This window comes from Engystomops pustulosus, chromosome 10 (genome assembly GCF_040894005.1).
Source record: "Engystomops pustulosus chromosome 10, aEngPut4.maternal, whole genome shotgun sequence".
In the NCBI taxonomy this organism is placed as follows: domain Eukaryota; kingdom Metazoa; phylum Chordata; class Amphibia; order Anura; family Leptodactylidae; genus Engystomops; species Engystomops pustulosus.
Window position 1 is genome coordinate 67,096,569 of NC_092420.1, and position 16,931 is coordinate 67,113,499.

The following is a 16,931-nucleotide window of genomic DNA, read 5'->3' on the forward strand; positions in this document are numbered from 1 at the left end:
TTTTTTTAGTTATATGTCTCTTTATATGTTTTGGGGGTTTGGGGCATTTTTAGTGATTTATGACTTTATTTTTTTATTGAATAACTTTTTTTTTTTTACTTTTTCACTTTTATACCATGGGACATGAACAAGCAATCATCTGATTGCTTCTTCATGATAATATTCTGCAATACTGATATATTGCAGTGTATTATCAGTGTCAGCCTATACACTTGCATAGGCTGGCACTGTGCCAGTAAGATGACGTCACAGACGCCATCTTACCGGCAATTCTTGCAAGTAACTCTGGGGTCCAGATCGGACCCCAGAGTTGCTATAGCAACGATCGGCGCCCCCCGAAAACGGTTCAGGGGGGCCGATCGTGGGGGAAAGACCCCCCAGATGCATGTTAGATGCCGCGGTCGCGCTGACCGCGGCATTTAACGGGTTAAGCGCCCGCGATCGGAGTTGTCTCGGAGTTGTTACACTGGGGTGCCGGCTATCAGTCACAGCCGGTACCCCGTCTTTCCTGATGCTGGTTCGGCTCAGATCTTGAGCCAAACCGGCATCAGCTCAGCGTTATATATATCGGACGCTGAGCGCTAAGTCACTGAGCTCAGCGTCCGATATATCGGACGCTGAGCGTTAAGAGGTTAATGCTTCCCATTATTTCTATGTTCCATATTGGCCTCCTATTGACAGGTCCTAAGCTTGGTTAACCCCTTAAGGACGCAGCGTTTTTTCGCTCTTTTCTCGCTCTCCACTATTCAAAAATCCATTACTTTTTCATTTTTCCGTGTACAGAGCTGTGTGAGGGCTTATTTTGTGCTTAACAAATTTTACTTTTCTGTGATGTTATTTATTATTCCATGTCGTGTACTGGGAAGCTGGAAAAAAATTCCAAAATGGGAAAAATTGAAAAAAACCCTGCATGTGTGCCACGTTCTTGTGGGCTCAGTTTTTAAACCTTTCACTCTGCGCTCCAAATAAGACCTCTACTTTATTCTTTGGTCCGGTGTGATCACGGTGATACCAAATTTATACAGGTTTTATTGTGTTTTAATACATTTTTAAAAATGAAACACATTTCCCACTATTTCTAAGACCCTCTAGGTTACAATCCTAGATAGTCTGATTGTTCCTACCATATACAGGCGGTCCCCTACTTAAGAACACTCGACTTACATACGACCCATAGTTACAAAAGGACCTCTGGATGTTGGTAATTTACTGTACTTTAGTCCTAGGCTACAATGATCAGCTGTAACAGTTATCACAGGTGTCTGTAATGAAGCTTTAGTGTTATTCCTGATTCTTATGACAACCCAACATTTTTAAAATCCAATTGTCACAGAGACCAAAAAAGTTCTTGCTGGGATTACAATGATAAAATATACAGTTCCGACTTACATACAAACTCAACTTAAGAACAAAACTACAGACCCTATCTTGTATGTAACCCGGGGACTGCCTGTACTGTAATACTACTGTATTGCAGTATATGCCATTTTTACATAGGATTCATTACAATGAGCCATGTTTTGAGTGCCGCACCGACAGCGGGTGTTAGTGATGGGTCTTTGTTGCAATATGCAGCAAAGCCCATCTCTGTATGAAGAGGGCTCAGCCCGTGATATATCCATCACAGAGCATGAAGGGGTTAATATTTATTGCTGACTTTACCATTTTAGATCTATTTTAATGCATTTTTATTACTTTCTCAAAAGTTTACATACATTTCATTAGTATTTGGTATCAAGGGGTTTCCACGGTTTAAACAAAAATATATAACCAGCCTGGGGGCTAAGAAAACAATAAAGAGCTTATACTTACCTTCACCGGTGCTCCTGTTTCCTGTGCCGCCACCCGGCAGTAGTAGTGGATTATAATATAATATCGGTGGTTTGGGCGGTATCGTGGAAACCAGGCCCAAACCACCCACCAAATTTCATACAGAGAAGGGCCATCACCCATGAAATCCTCATATATGTGCGTAAGAGCCATTTCAGGACCTTTGAAGATCCTCCAAAGTTTTTGAAACCGCAGATTGAAAGCATCAGAAGGGACTCATCCTCCATTCCTCACAGAGCTGATTCTAGTACCATATGTAGGAGGTGATTTCCAGACATGTAGGGACTACTGTCAGCACCATAGAAATGAATAGAGCAGCCGGATGTACATGCGAATGACTGGTCTAATCATCTGCCGTACAACAGACTGAGCAAAGACTAGAGACAGCGGCCACCCAAACCACCCACCCAAGAAGGACCTTCACCCATGACATCTGTTCCTTCTCAAAATACACATGTATTCCTGCTCTTAAGGATGCATTCACACAGCGGTATGCCCGCCCGGCCACATATACGTCCTCATAGACGGGCATCTGAATGCACCCGAATAGACATGTGCACAAGAAACATTTCAGGACCTTTGAAGATCCTCTAAAGTTTTTGAAAGCAGCAGAAGGGACACATCCTCATTTTCCCAAGAAGCTTGATTCTCCATATATAGGAGGTGATTCCAGATTTGTAGGGGCTATAAAATTCATACAGCCCAGAGCCCATGGCTGTCTTACTCCATCCCTTGATTTATGTATCACAATACATAATAATACACAGTACCAAGGGTCCCTTATACTGGGAACCCTCACTTATGGACAAGACACCAATAGACATCCTCAGCACCCACTACATGTCACTAGAACTTTTAGTGGTCAAGATGCAGTCAAAAACACCACATGAAGTTTTATATTTATTTTTCTAAGTTATTTAATATTAAAGCATAGGTTAAAAGAGAAGTGCTTGCGTCCATCACTTATACTGATATTTTCAGATTTTCTTTTATTCCACTTACGCCCATCGAACCATTAAGCAATCTGCATACTTTTACTGCATGTGAAAAAAAAATGGTATTGCACGTTATATAGAAGAATGTGGACATAGGTATAGCGCTACAATTATTATAGAACTAGGCATAAAGAGCATATTACAGCGCATTATGTAACAGTAGCACCTAAACCATTCCATTGACGAGAACAGAACTACAACCGTAAACCTAAAAGCTATGAGTACAAACCTGGCATAAACCAGTTAGAAGAGACCATTACCCGTCACAGCATGTCCCTCACTGGTTATAGCGTCTCTGATTTGTCGTCATGACAGTCATGTTGACTCTTTGGTTTTCATGTCACATTTATATGCAGCTTGTAGTGTAACCAGGGTCACTCCAATCAAATCAGCAATTTCACATAAAATGTAACAAGACCGCACAGGTTACAATAAAATCTTGCATCTGTTTTTTTTTCCTGTGTCAGGAATGTCTTAGGCCCCTTCTACACTCGCGAGTGTGATGAACTCGCATGACACTCGCAGCGCGTGCTGCCCGGATCGCACGGCCCCACTGCTGCAAACCGGAATGGAACTCAGCATGTCAGTTCATCGAATCACACTCGCAAGTGTAGAAGGGGCCTTAAAGTGAATGGTTTACACTTACACAGAATAAGGAATGTAACAGTAATACACAAAAATAAAAGTACCTGAAACGGAAAACATTACAAAGTAACAAAATGTTGGAAATTCATACACTTTTAGGTGAAGTTTTCTTTTCTGATGTTTCCTGAGATAATAGCAACACATTGTAGTTCCCTTAGTTGCTTTTAGCCTGTATACTCTAAGTAAAGGAATTCAAAGTTCTCATTTTCCCGTCTCAGCAGACAAATCTTTATGGGAGCAGAGCTGATAATGTATGTTAAGTTTTAAGCAGTAAGAATTATTTCAAAAATTGTTAATAGAAATGTTAACAATGTGATATTCTGCAGCAGGGGACATGCACCAAACATACTGTAATTGGGGGCAATTATACCTGCAGCCCCTTACGAAGTGCCCGATACATTTGGAGACTCCGTCCTGACGAATCCGGTGCCTGGCTTCCCTAGAATACAATTATACAGGCGCATTCCCTTCAAGCCCCTACACACCCTTTTGACATGAAGGATGCATAAAGGGGAATATAATCCCAATTCCTGACAGTATTCCAGGATAGTGGCGTACACGCCCTGATAGATGTCCCCCATTAACAACTATCTTCAGAGTAAAGAAGGAGCAGAAGACCTAGAATTTATGATATGGTTCCCACAGAGACCTGACCTGGATAACATAAAGAGACAGAAGTTTATCAGGAAGCCTGCACCACAGAAGGTTTCCCAAAATGTTTACCGTGTTCATTCAAAAAACATAAGCAATTGTATCTAAAAGAATTGATACCTTTTTGAAAGCAAAAAGTGGTTACACCAAATATTAATTTGGTAATTTACATAGAAATTAGTTAATTGATAAAAGTTAACTATTCTTACTTCTTACTTTTCAGTATTTTTTCACACCTGCCTAAAACTTTTGCATAATACTGAATCCAATTTTGGCAGGATCCGTAAATCATTGGATATGTATGATTTGGTACTGAAGGATCATAAAGTTCGATTTTAACTGCATTTTCCCATTATTTTTAAGGAGATAAATCTCTGTCTGAGGAATGTGGCTGAGCCTTTCAGTCCTCTCTCTATTCAATACATATGCTAGCTCGGCCATGCATGTCTGTAGGGAGAGATGGCTGTTGGTTGGACAACTGTTTGGTTTCTCCAATGTATTCCCAACCTAAAGTAAGGGCAGCATACACATTGCATTTCATTAGAAGAATCCCGAAAACTGAGGATGTATACAGGTATATGCAACATAGGGAACTGTAACGGCAACAGAGAACTCAAGACTGAGTGTACACAGCAATAAACAGAATTCATAAAATACTTTGTTGCATAAGAAACCCCATTATTTTTCATAACAGAAAAGCCCTGTATCATATGTAAATATAAAAATATATAAGAATACCCTTTATCCCTAAATAAAGAACTTGCAAATATAAGTAACATATTTCTTCTTAGACAGTGGTCCCAAAAAGTGTTCTGTCTACATCCGAGTCCTCCAGGTCTTCCTCACTCTGAGCGTAGTCTGGAACACTGGGGAGGCCATTGCATTGTTCCACATTAGGTAAACATGAAATTCCCTCAGCTTCAGCCATAAGGGAAACTAAAGCATTCAAGAGTGACCGGTTCTGACACATTTGGGCCAGGAGTCGGCTTTGGTGTCGAAGGCGCTCCAGCTCCCGATCCTTATCCTTAATGGAGGACATCAACTTCTGCATTTCCTCTTCAGACTGTACCAACCGCTTCTGAAGTTCACCGATCTCTCTGTAGAAATAATAATACAAAATATATGACTGCTATATCTTATAAAGGGTTGTTGGGGTTCATATATATTTTTTACAAGCCAAGAAGCATTTAATACCTGGAATGCATGGTGCTTCCTAGAGGTCCTTGCCCCACTGCTATACACTGCTCAGCGGTGACAAAAAGGATGCTTATGGAGCGGGACTCTAAGCATCGTGGTTATATTTTGTCATTTATGATGCTAGGGTCCCCTGATTATTTGCAGTACTAATTCTAAAAAAAAATAAGACTACACAACAGGAGATAAGTCCCACAGGGGGCAGTGTTGCTTGGAGTCTGTGAATTAGCCCTAAACACTGTAAGCTTACTACTGCAGAAATGTGTGTGGCAAATACATCGCATTTTACGGCACCACCAAAGTAAATTAAGTGATTTATCATCACGCAGAATAAAAGTTTTAAAGAAAACGTTAAAGGATTGTCCAAGATCTTCTCTTTTTTAATTAATGAAAAACTAAGACAAACAACTGTTCCATTACATACTCACAGGTGTGGTATATGGTATATAAAATGTTACTTTTATTAAAAAAGGAATGTACTAATTCCAATTTGTTAAATTGTAGTGTTTTTTTAAAAAATTTTTTAGTATTGGCTCAGGTGGTGTCAGAATAAGTAAGAAGTTATCCTGACCTCATCCTTACCTCTGGTCCAGCGCAGAGCCTTCCATCACCATCAACCAATACTCAGAGGTGACATAATTTTGACAGCGCACTAAATATTGGCCACAGGTTATAATAGGAATGCGCTGATAGATTGTCACTGCTGAATCTCCCCACCAGTATAAGACTGCCATGGGCCCTGGGCTGTATGAATATTTTGGACCCTAAAAGTCTGGAATTCATTCCCTTCAGATGGTCCTAAAATCAAGTTTCTTGGGAAATGGAGGATATGTCCTTCTGCTTTCAATCTACAGTTTCAGGACCTTTGGAGGACCTTCACGGGCATTGAGTGCATGTGAAGGAACAGATGTACGAGGATTTCATGGGTGGAGGACTTTCTATATATAAAATTTGGTGGGTGGTTTGGTTGGAACCCCAGGCTACCATCCAAAACACCTTAATATACTGCTCCCAACACCAACAAAGGCTAACGGCGATTAGAGTTGCAGCGCTGGTCCGGAGCACAGGATATAGTTTAGAATAAGTTATTTTTTTATTTTTATACCACCAGGAGTCAGTACTAAAAAAAATTAAAGGAAACCTACCACTACGAATCTACCTATTAAGGTAGATCCAGTGGCAGGTTCCTCTAATGTAGAGTAGAATAGCCCTTTTTATGGCTAATTCGTTCGTGGCCCAGAAATTTTATACATTTTAATTCCCCTAATATGCTAATTTTCTTAAGAGGCTACTTGGGCGTGCAGTAACTAAAGCTGAGACTACATGGTGCGGTTACTCCACACCCCAGTAGCCTCTTGTGTTCCGCCTACCAATGAATTTTCAGCGCGCAGTTCCTGGTAGCTGCACGCACTCGTCTGCGAAGCTGGGTTCTGTGCATACGCAGAAAGCAGGCCGCCAGCTGTGCGATCTCGACTCCAAAGAGCTGCGGTACACAAGAGGCTACTGGGTTGTGGAGTAGACACGCCGTGTAGCCTCAGCTCTGGCTTCTCCACCCCCCAGTACCCTCTTTAGAAAATTTGCATATTAGGGGAATTAAAATGTCAAAAAGTTCTGGGCCACAAACAAATATTGGAACCTGCCACCAGATATACCTTAATAGGTGGTGGTAAGTTTCCTATAAAGTGATCCCGGCCAAGCCCTTTAATGTGTGAATATAGCCATATGGAAGAGTAGGGCCTTGCAGTATCTAGCAGCTGTTGTAGACAAATTCAGCAGGTATAATAAAGGTGAGGCATAACAGGAGTGCCAGGCAGTACTGCTACGCCCTGGAAGGCTGTGTTACCAGCACAGCAACAATGTTTACATCAGATGAATGTAACAGAAATAAAGTTTTCATTCTTATTAGACAACTGACCTGTCTTTGGCAATAAGCATGTCCCTTATAGACGCCTGGTACTGCTCATCCTTCCGAATAAGACTTTCCGCTTGTTCTCTTACTGTTCCCTCCAGCTCTGCCACTCGGTGGTGTAATGCTGCCAGGTGGGCATTAGCCTCTTTAATCTGAACGGTGCTTAATGCAGACATATTCCAATGGAAGCTTCTTAGTCCAGATCCATGAAGAACAAGCAATATCCACTAAGGGTCAGGGATCTTCTGCTGACATTATATATTCCTTGTTAGGACATTTACACCCAAAGAATTAAAGCAGATTTACTTGTCAGTGGAGTGCAAGCTCTGCAGCCCAGCAGAGAAGGAGGCGCAGATGTAGCCAGTGATGTGTCTGCTGCTTGGTGGAGGTGGCACAATACACTGTACATGAGCCAAGTAATAGTAGCCACTTACAGGAACAAAGAAGAAAAGTTAATATTTTACTTTCAGCAGCTGTCCATGCAGGAAGCTTCCAGTGCTGGGAGGTGATTGGATGAACACTAGGGGGTGGGAGCAGTCTGCTTATTGGCCAAGCTAAGCCATCAAGGGATAAACTAGGGGTTAACCCTATGGTGCCCACACCTCCTTCCAGAGCTTATTGGATCTATTCTGCGCAAGTGCAAAGCAATACAGTTTCTGGAAGCATTTATATGGATAGAAATGTATGGAAGTATATACATAAATATCTGCGTGTGTATATACACGTACACTGGAGGTTAGAATTAGAGAACAATGTATGATCATTTGATTTTTTTAGAAATAATGTAATCTCCATTGAAAAACATTTGATGGATTTTTTTGTAGGGGCTACACCACGCCACTAGAACAGTGTTTTACAAAATTACAATATATATCATAAAACCTTTGTTTTGTAAAAAAATGTGATGATCAGAAATAGAGAATAGCAATGACTGTAGCACAGAGAAAGATTATAATGACATTTTCAAAAGGATTTCTATAGGATTTTGGTGCAGCTGTGCTGGCTTTCATGCAACAGAATGACAGATTCGGACTGAGCGCAGGATTTAACTTTCAAATTGTGTTGCAAGATCAAGCGCTTACATACACCGGGTAGAAGAAGGTGAACTCCGGCGGAACTGAGCGGGGAAGCGACACATGCAGGATATCGGGCGCACGATCTTAGTGAATCGCGGCACAGTGCATGATTGTCGGACAATGCGAACTCCTCCGGACAGGTAAGTAAATGAGCCCCGGTGTCTGTTTTGGCATATGGAGCAGTAAAAATTTTTACTAGAGGATTTATTGGCCTTTCCTCCATACAAATACTTTTCTCAGTTCATCTGTGGGTCTTTCATTTAAGATATTTGTATATGCATTTAATGTTTAATCTCCTTAAATTATTAAAGATGGGTATTTCAATGAAGTTGAGTCTTCTTCAGATGAGGGCAGGGTGGTTCTTTAGGCTGTGCTTTGGAGTGTAATGACGCAGGAGGATGCTGATGTTACTAGGGAGACAGGATATAATCAACATCTCCTCAGATGCTACATTAGAGAGCTACAAGTGTGCACCAAGCAAGTTCAGCTACTAAGAGGGAGTGTTACAGGTAAGATCATCTGTATCTGTTGTTTTCTCTATGTGTCTATTTGTAACTTTCCCTTTCATTTTTCTTGTGACAAGAAGATACTCAGACAAATAATAGAATGTCACTGATGGTTAGATCTCCAATTAGAGATAGTCGTCTTTTTATTTTTATGTCTTATATTTTATGTCTTTCTCCTATATTGCTGCTTTAATAATGACCCAATGGGTTGTCATCCAGCTCGCTCAAAAGCAGGTAGTTGTTGAATCATAGGACAACCAATACATTAAACCTTTAATGCAAACAACAACTTGTCTAAATACTAATTAATTTCTAGAAAAAAATTCTAGAAGGAATAACAAAGGAACTGTGCTACTTAAATTTATATGAAAAGTGGGCCCAGAACTACAAATTTATTGGAAATGCAATGAACTAATAAAAAAAAGTCGACATGCCTTTTCAAATGGTGGGCTTGTAAGAAATGGAGGGGCTCCTCTAGAGGAGGGAGACATGTGAAATCTGTTGCCATTGGTGGCTATGCAGACAAGTGTCCTATAATATATATATTGTTTTTATATTGTGTATTGTACAATTTGGGCATACACCTGCTGTTAATGGAGCACCGTGACTGCTAAGACAGATCTACCTGGTGTCACATTGGTTGTAGTATGGGTAAAAGCCATGTACACGTATGGAGAGGATGAGCCCTTTTTTCTGACAGATCATATGGATGTTCTGCAAATTATGTAGAGTGTAAGGCCAGCAGCACACAACAGCGACAAGTCCGTAAATCATTGATCGTGTGCTGGCCATATTTCAAAGAGACTCTGGGATACATTAATAAATAACATATAAATTAATGTTGTAGTGTTTTATGACACATTACGTAGTGTGCCTTTCCGTTTTTCTTATAATATTTCACAGGCCGACCACAGAGCAGAGGACGGGACTCCATGCAGTATAATGATACATGATCCATGACGGCTCTGCTTCCACACAGAACAGCAGTGCCGAATTGTAATCATTATTATAAAACTTGTTATACATATTATATACACTGTGCTTAGTCTGTGAAATCTGGGATTCACAAACCTACCACAGTCATGTACTACTAGACTAAGGCTTTTGCCACACGTGGCGCTTTGTCTGCGCTTGCAAATGCAGACAAAGCCGCGCCCACCGGGCTGGGCCTTGGCCGGATCGCATCGGTGTTTCTATGGAAACGCCTGCAATCGGAATGAGGCGCCGGAGTTTTGCATTAATTTAATGCGAAACACCAGCGTCTCGTTCCCGATCGCAGGCGTTTTTATAGAAACACTGATGCGATCGGGCCAAGGCCTGGCCCGGTGGGCGCGGCTTTGTCTGCGTTTGCAAACGCAGGCAAAGCGCTACGTGTGGCACCGGCCTAAGAGAAATGGAGACTTCCATCCCCTGCTTCCATCCCCTGCTTCAAGGACAACCTGGCTTAAATCAAAGCTTCCCCAATACAACACAAATAGCCTTACAATTCTTTACTTTTACAATTAATACAAGTAGAACAATATACTCAAGGGCTTTGGATATAAGCTTTACTACATATTTTATTACAACCTTATATACCTCTATATCTGTCAAGTCGGAGTGCACCAACCATGAGGCGAGTTAAGCCTCTTGCCTCAGACATAACCGCCTGCAGCAAGATGTCGAGCTGCATCAGACACAAAGGGGCATAGATTTACTTAGCCGGTCCCGCGGTGCGTTGTCCGACGAGGATTTGGGTGATGTCAGACGTGCCGTTTTGCGTTTCTATGGAAACGCCTGCGATCGGGTCGCTTCCCCCCCCCCCGGTGGGTGCGGCTTTGCCGAGTTCGAAACCTGACGAAAGTGCGGGGTCCGGACCCTTAGTAAATGTGCCCCAAAATGCGCATCTGAATTAGGATGTAAATGATTACTTTACTATTCTATTACAAGAGAATTTCTAAAGATTTTGGACAAGATTCAGCTGTGGATATCACAGAGGAATTCTCCTTTATCACTGAGAGAGGAGAAATCTCCTGTGAATATGCAGAGAATTGATATGCTGCCAATTGTAATATCTGCAGATCACGCCAATTTCTTTGTGGAATTTTTCTGCTACATGTCTAGTGTTCTTATTGATTACAGAGTTACTATCATATGCAGCTGATTTTCCAAGCGTAAAAACTGCTCCGTATTCCTAACTGCGAACACCGACCCTAAGAGGAGGGGGAATGTTTCTGATAACAATAATTAAGCAGCAATAATTACTCTGAGTTTAGAAGGATAATAGTGGCTTCTATTTATGGTGTTTGATCCCCTCATTCCTAGATGTAAACAAAATATTAACAAGGGAATATACAAGAGAGGAGATTAATCCCAAAGGATCATTGCAATAGCAACAGAAACCAAGGAACCGTAAGAAGCTGAGTCATTGCACTAAAATATACACACTTGATCAAAGGAAGATATGAATAAACTCATGATTGTTTCAAATGACTAATTACAGTCTCATTATGTTTTAAATGGGTTACCCTACTATAGATATTTATCTCTTATCCACAGAATGTTTTACTTGGCTTCCTCCCACCCGCAGTTACTATCATTGCTATTCCCATAGAGATGAATGGACAGCAGTGGGCATCTGCTTGCATCACTCCATTCATCCAGAGAAGAACAGGAGGCAAAGTCTCCAGAAATGAAATCCTCACCAATCCGATTCTTACTTATGTTGTCTGTTATGGAACAACATTGACATTTTGAGGGAGATTTATCAGGACCATAATTGCCAGTAATTGCGATTATTTTCCCCTTTATGCAATCTCCACGGCAAGTGGGCATGGAGGGGAGTGTAGGTGGGGTGCAGCTGGCGCACTTGCTATAGCCTGTGAATTTTCCAGACTGAACGTTTGCAGGTTATTGTGCAATTCTATGCCAGGCAGGGTCCCATTGTATGGCAGCACAAGCCACCCACTGGATCCTACATCCTGATGGTGTGGCCAACATCATAGGGTCCCCCCCTTTAATTTGAAAACTATATAGGCAAACCTTAAATGATAAGCTGTATCTAGATTGTCGGGGTATTCACCATTACAAGCCAGATCTATGAGCTTCCTGTACATGCTGACTAAGGTGGGGCCACTACATCTTTCATGGTTATCATGTGCCAGATGCACTACTTTATAATTTCATAAGTTCCATTATAAAATATCTTTATGTAAAATGCTATACTATTATAGAAAACTGTTGTAAATCATTCAATAATTTTCCTCCATAGCCTAAGATTATTAAAAGCTTTTATTGTTGTTTTGTGATCACACTGGGGCATCAGTTTTCTGTCGGACTTTGCACGTTCTATTAGGTGCAAACTGCTTGCACAGGTATTTAAGAAGTGTCTGCACAACATTTGTGTCACACGCGACCATTTTGTGGTGCAGATGCTGAAATTTCTGCACAGAAAGGGGCGTTCCGGTGCTCGGTCAGACGCCAGATTTATAATGCAAGTCCGACAGAAATGTGTTGCACGCCATATGTTAAAGAAAAAAGTGCTGCACTCTGTCAGGGCAGTGCAGGGAGCGACAGATTAATGAAGAACGGGCACCAGAAATCCTAAATCTGGCGTATTCTGCACTATACACAGGCAAATTTCACATAGTGCAGTTTGCACTGTTCTTAGTAAATGTGACCCATTGTCTTTTGTGAAGTTTGCCGATTTTTATTTCTCCATATGTTTTATACGTTAACATTGAGATCCTGGCAAGCAGTGCGTCCATGCAAATAAAATCTGATCACAGTCCCTGTGGCCTGCACATATATCAAAGCTTGTGTTATATAACACTGTGAAGTCAATGTATAATATCTTCTGCTTCACATATCACTCATCATTACATTTTGTTACATGTTAAAGATTCACAAAATCTGACCCTGTGTTTACCTGAAAACCCAATGGCTGCAATATCTCAAATGGAGCGTGATATGATGTCCAAAGCTCGGCGCCAGATTCCCCAGTGCCAGGATCCTGTTGAGAGACTGAGGCTTCAATGTCTGGCAAGAGGGGCTTCTGGAATTAAAGGACTTGGAAGGTAAATTACAAAATTTTAGTGGTGCAACACTGTGGGGCTTGAGTTAGCATACACACCTAAACACTACTGTTTGAGAGGACCCTGGGTTCTTGCTGCAACGCGTGTCAGACTGGCATGTGTTGGGCCTACCAGAGGTGGTGATCTTGAGAGCCCACCGTTCAACCATAAAATACCATAAAAAAAATCTAATCATGTAGGATGTATCATCAAAAAGATCTATTAATCTATAATATCGGAATCGTCCTATGTGAAATAGATTATAATATCAAGTGATTACTCCATTCACTTCTAAATGAAGACCTTTGGGGCCCATTATAACGTTATAGACCCTGGGGCCCACTAGAGGATTCTCTGATGCTCTGGTGGGCCAATCCGACACTAGCTGCAACTAAAACCAAATGCTTTACTAGTTCATTCCACTGTAACTACCTGTCAAAAAATACACTCAAGATTTTAAGTTCAGAAATAAATCTTAAAGGAAACTACAAAATGAGGTAGATCTGATGGTAGGTTTCTACTTCTGTGATCTTCTCCGCACTACTTTAGCTAATCTTTAGCTCTCTCTACAGGGGCGTAACTTGAGGGGGTGCAGAGGTTGCAATCGCACCTGGGCCCAAGAGGTTTAGGAGGGCCTTATGGTGTCACTTTCCCATATAAGAAGACTATAACTATGAACCATACATTATAGTTGGGGGCCTGGCACAGATTTTTCACTGGGGCCCATCAGCTTCTAGTTACGCCACTTTCTCTCTCTCTCTATTTTTTTTATATATGTATATATACAGTATATATGTGTGTGTATAAATTTGTCTCCCTGTCATTTTGTTATATGTTCCTTTTAAACAAAATACAGAGCCTTTCGAATCATGGATGATAATTACAGTAACTCTTTGGATTTAGAAGAATTTACCAAAGGACTACAAAACTATGGTCTCTCCCTACATCCGGAAGAAATAAAGGATGTTTTTGAGCAATTTGATAAGAATGGGAATGGAACCATCAACTTTGACGAATTCTTGACTGCTGTCAGGGTAAAACAAGTAGCAGGCAGTAATGTATTTGAAAAATGTATATGATTCTGTGCTTGAAGATGTTGCATCTATATTCTAATATGTCAAGTTAATTGGGTTGTGAAAAAAAATATCATGATGTCACTACTCAGGTGAATAACCTCTGTGTTCTATGCAGAAAAATCCCAGTTGTTAGGTGTGCAATAAATAAATCCTGGAATACTCTAGAACTCTTGGATGGATAACATTGTCCTACCACACACACTCCATTTTTGGTATTTTAAAGGGAAACTGTCATCAGGACACACAGTTTCACCTAATGACAGGTTCCCATAGCATTTTTATTTCCCAATCTGATTTTATAATTAACATTACTGGTTCCATTCATCTTGGCTTCCTGCCAGCCAGTCATGGGGGTGTTAAACTTCCTGGCGTCATAGTCATCTCTTCTCTGCTGGATCTTCCTCCCCTCTACTTCCTTTCTGCAGATGTGAGATTTTCTTGGAGCATGGGGCTAGTTATCAGCTGCATGAGGGAGAGGGGAGGGGTGAAGGAACAGAGAGCAGATAATGATGATGTTTGGAGCCTTGTAACGACGCCCCACGTTATTTGATGCCGTTTGCAGGCATGGAATCAAGTAAACTTTTTTATACCTAAAAGTGAATGCAAGCAGTAATGTTAATGGTAAAATAAAATTTGAAATTAGTATTAAAAAGGCGCCTGCCAATAGGTTAAAATATGTGATGCTGATGACAAGTTCCCCTTAAGAACACCACACATTTCAAGCAGGTTTTTGGTAAAGGAGCTCATTTTAAACCAACTTGTACATGCCTTTTTATTTATTTTTTTATGTCTTGTGGAAAAGCCCTTAGGAAAAACAACAGAAGAGAAAGGTATGCCTACAGCATGCAGCATTCCCTATAAATTCCCTATTCATCCCTATTACACAGTAATATTAGTAGCAATATTCAGTTACACATCCTGCTGCTGTGCACATACCAATGTTCTGACTATACTATATTTTTATCCACACCCTGTGCAATGATATTAAGTGTGATAACTAAAACACACCTTGAGTACAGGTGTTATATTGAGTAATTGTTTTGGTACACTGTTAGGCCTCTTGCACACCAACACTGGTTGGGGACACGTGCAAGTCATTGTTCCAATAGCTAGCCCACCTCCCTATGTATTTCTATGGACTCTTAAACACACCTGTGGTTTCCATAGCCCAGTGTATGAGCTTACTACCCGAGCTTTAAATTATAGAATTATTGCGATATAGCGGCTCGGGCAGACAATTTCTACCACCATCATTGCCTGAGCGGACCTCACACATGGCCTGTAGACAACGGACCACAGGTCCTTTGTATGTAGCCCAATATTCACGTTCATGTACAGGAGGCCTAGCTCCTTAGATAAAAAACTGCATTGTATAATATAGACCTAAACGCCTTGCTAAGATAGGTAGGATTTAGTGTAGATTATATACCTATATACTCATCAGCCCTAATGTTAAAGGGATTCTCTGTCATTCTATCTCCACAGCCCCCAATGTCCAGTGCTCGCAGACAGGTCATACTAGAGGCTTTTCATAAGATGGATAAGACAGGGGATGGAATTATCACAGTTGAAGACCTGAAAGGTGTATACAATCCAAAATGTCACCAAAAGTATCAGAATGGAGAGTGGAATGAAAGACAAGTGTTCCAACATTTCTTGGAGAACTTTGATTCACCCAATAACAAGGATGGACAGGTACGCTATGCCACATCCAGGGTGGTGGAGGGACAGACAGGTCTGGCTCCATGTGTATACATTTCTTCTTTGTTCTTAAATCTTATTTCCTTTCAATTTTAGGTCACAGAAGAAGAATTCCTGAATTACTACAGCGGAGTCAGCGCCTCGATAGATAGTGACGCATACTTTGTGGTGATGATGAAGCACGAATGGAAAATTTAACATTATATTTGTTTTCTACAATTCTACAAAAAAGTGTGATGTGTATGTAGCGATCTTAAAGGGGTTTTCTGAGATCAGATAAAATATCAAGTAACAAAAGATCCTTTACCTTCCTGATAAATATCCTTCCATTCTAGTGTCTCCGCTTCGAGAGGGGGTGTTGGAATAGTGTAATAATTTATTAAGAAGAACAAATAAATATTATCAATTCCATTTCCCATATAAAGATGCATATGAAACTGGTGCTGCTCTAAAAAAAAATAATTACTCATAAAAAGGTGTTTCCATTAGGATTTGTTATGTTATATCCCAATGGATCAGTTACTGACCAGCGGGGATTTGGTTTGTAATGATAAAGAATATTGCAGCTCTATCACTCAGGTTCCTACATTGTCCTCTCCGTTCTTCTGATTGTTGGTGGTCTTAAAGGTTGAGCCCCACCAATAATGTTATGGCTTATCCTAGTCATTATTAAAAGATGAGAATAACCCTCTTATGCTCTCTTTTATGTTTCTGAGTAAAAATCTTGACCATGAGACATAATAATAGCTAGCTAAATGCTTCTTTCTCTGTCCGGAATCAAAGAAATGCTTAACAATTGTACGGTTACCCAATGCTAAACACAATAAAGTTCTGCATGAGTTACTTTTTAAATGGGCAGTGATCAGTGACAAAAGTGATTTTTGATGATCTATGAAGAGTAACCTGTAAAATTGTTTGTAGAATATCCAGGATCTTAGATGCAGGATACAGGATATAGGCATCAAGTAGGCGCTGCTAATGACCAAACCTATACTTATATACTTCTACATTCTCTATTTTATACATATCATGTAGCAAAACGTGTTGCACAAATAAACTTGTATTTAGTATTATTATGGTGTATGTCTCATTATTTTATTCCTCGGTTGGATGTTAGAAACAATATATGGCAAGTGGTGTTAAAGTGGATCTGTTTCTTGAACATACTGACCTTTAAGGGCTTCTCCAGTCTTCAATAATCTGGCGCACCCTGCATGCGCCAAATGAGCTTAAACTGAGTGAACAGGTTTTTTTTCTGGTGCACCCAGTATAACAGGTGTGCGGCACAATCATGTC

General features: G+C 40.6%; 1 protein-coding gene and 1 pseudogene across 1 annotated transcript; one reads left to right on the top strand and one right to left on the bottom strand.

Moving 5' to 3' along the window:
* Nucleotides 1–1,675: 1,675 nt before the first annotated feature.
* Nucleotides 1,676–7,730, bottom strand: VMAC (vimentin type intermediate filament associated coiled-coil protein). The gene is made up of 2 exons (XM_072127287.1): nt 7,231–7,730; nt 1,676–5,218 (listed from the first exon to the last, which is right to left on the bottom strand). Exons 1-2 carry the CDS (start codon nt 7,398–7,400, stop codon nt 4,909–4,911), a joined length of 480 nt encoding a protein of 159 aa, XP_071983388.1. The 5' UTR covers nt 7,401–7,730; the 3' UTR covers nt 1,676–4,908.
* Nucleotides 7,731–8,623: 893 nt separating this feature from the next.
* LOC140104515 (calcyphosin-like protein) lies at nt 8,624–16,676 on the top strand (annotated as a pseudogene).
* The last annotated feature ends 255 nt before the right edge of the window (nt 16,677–16,931 follow it).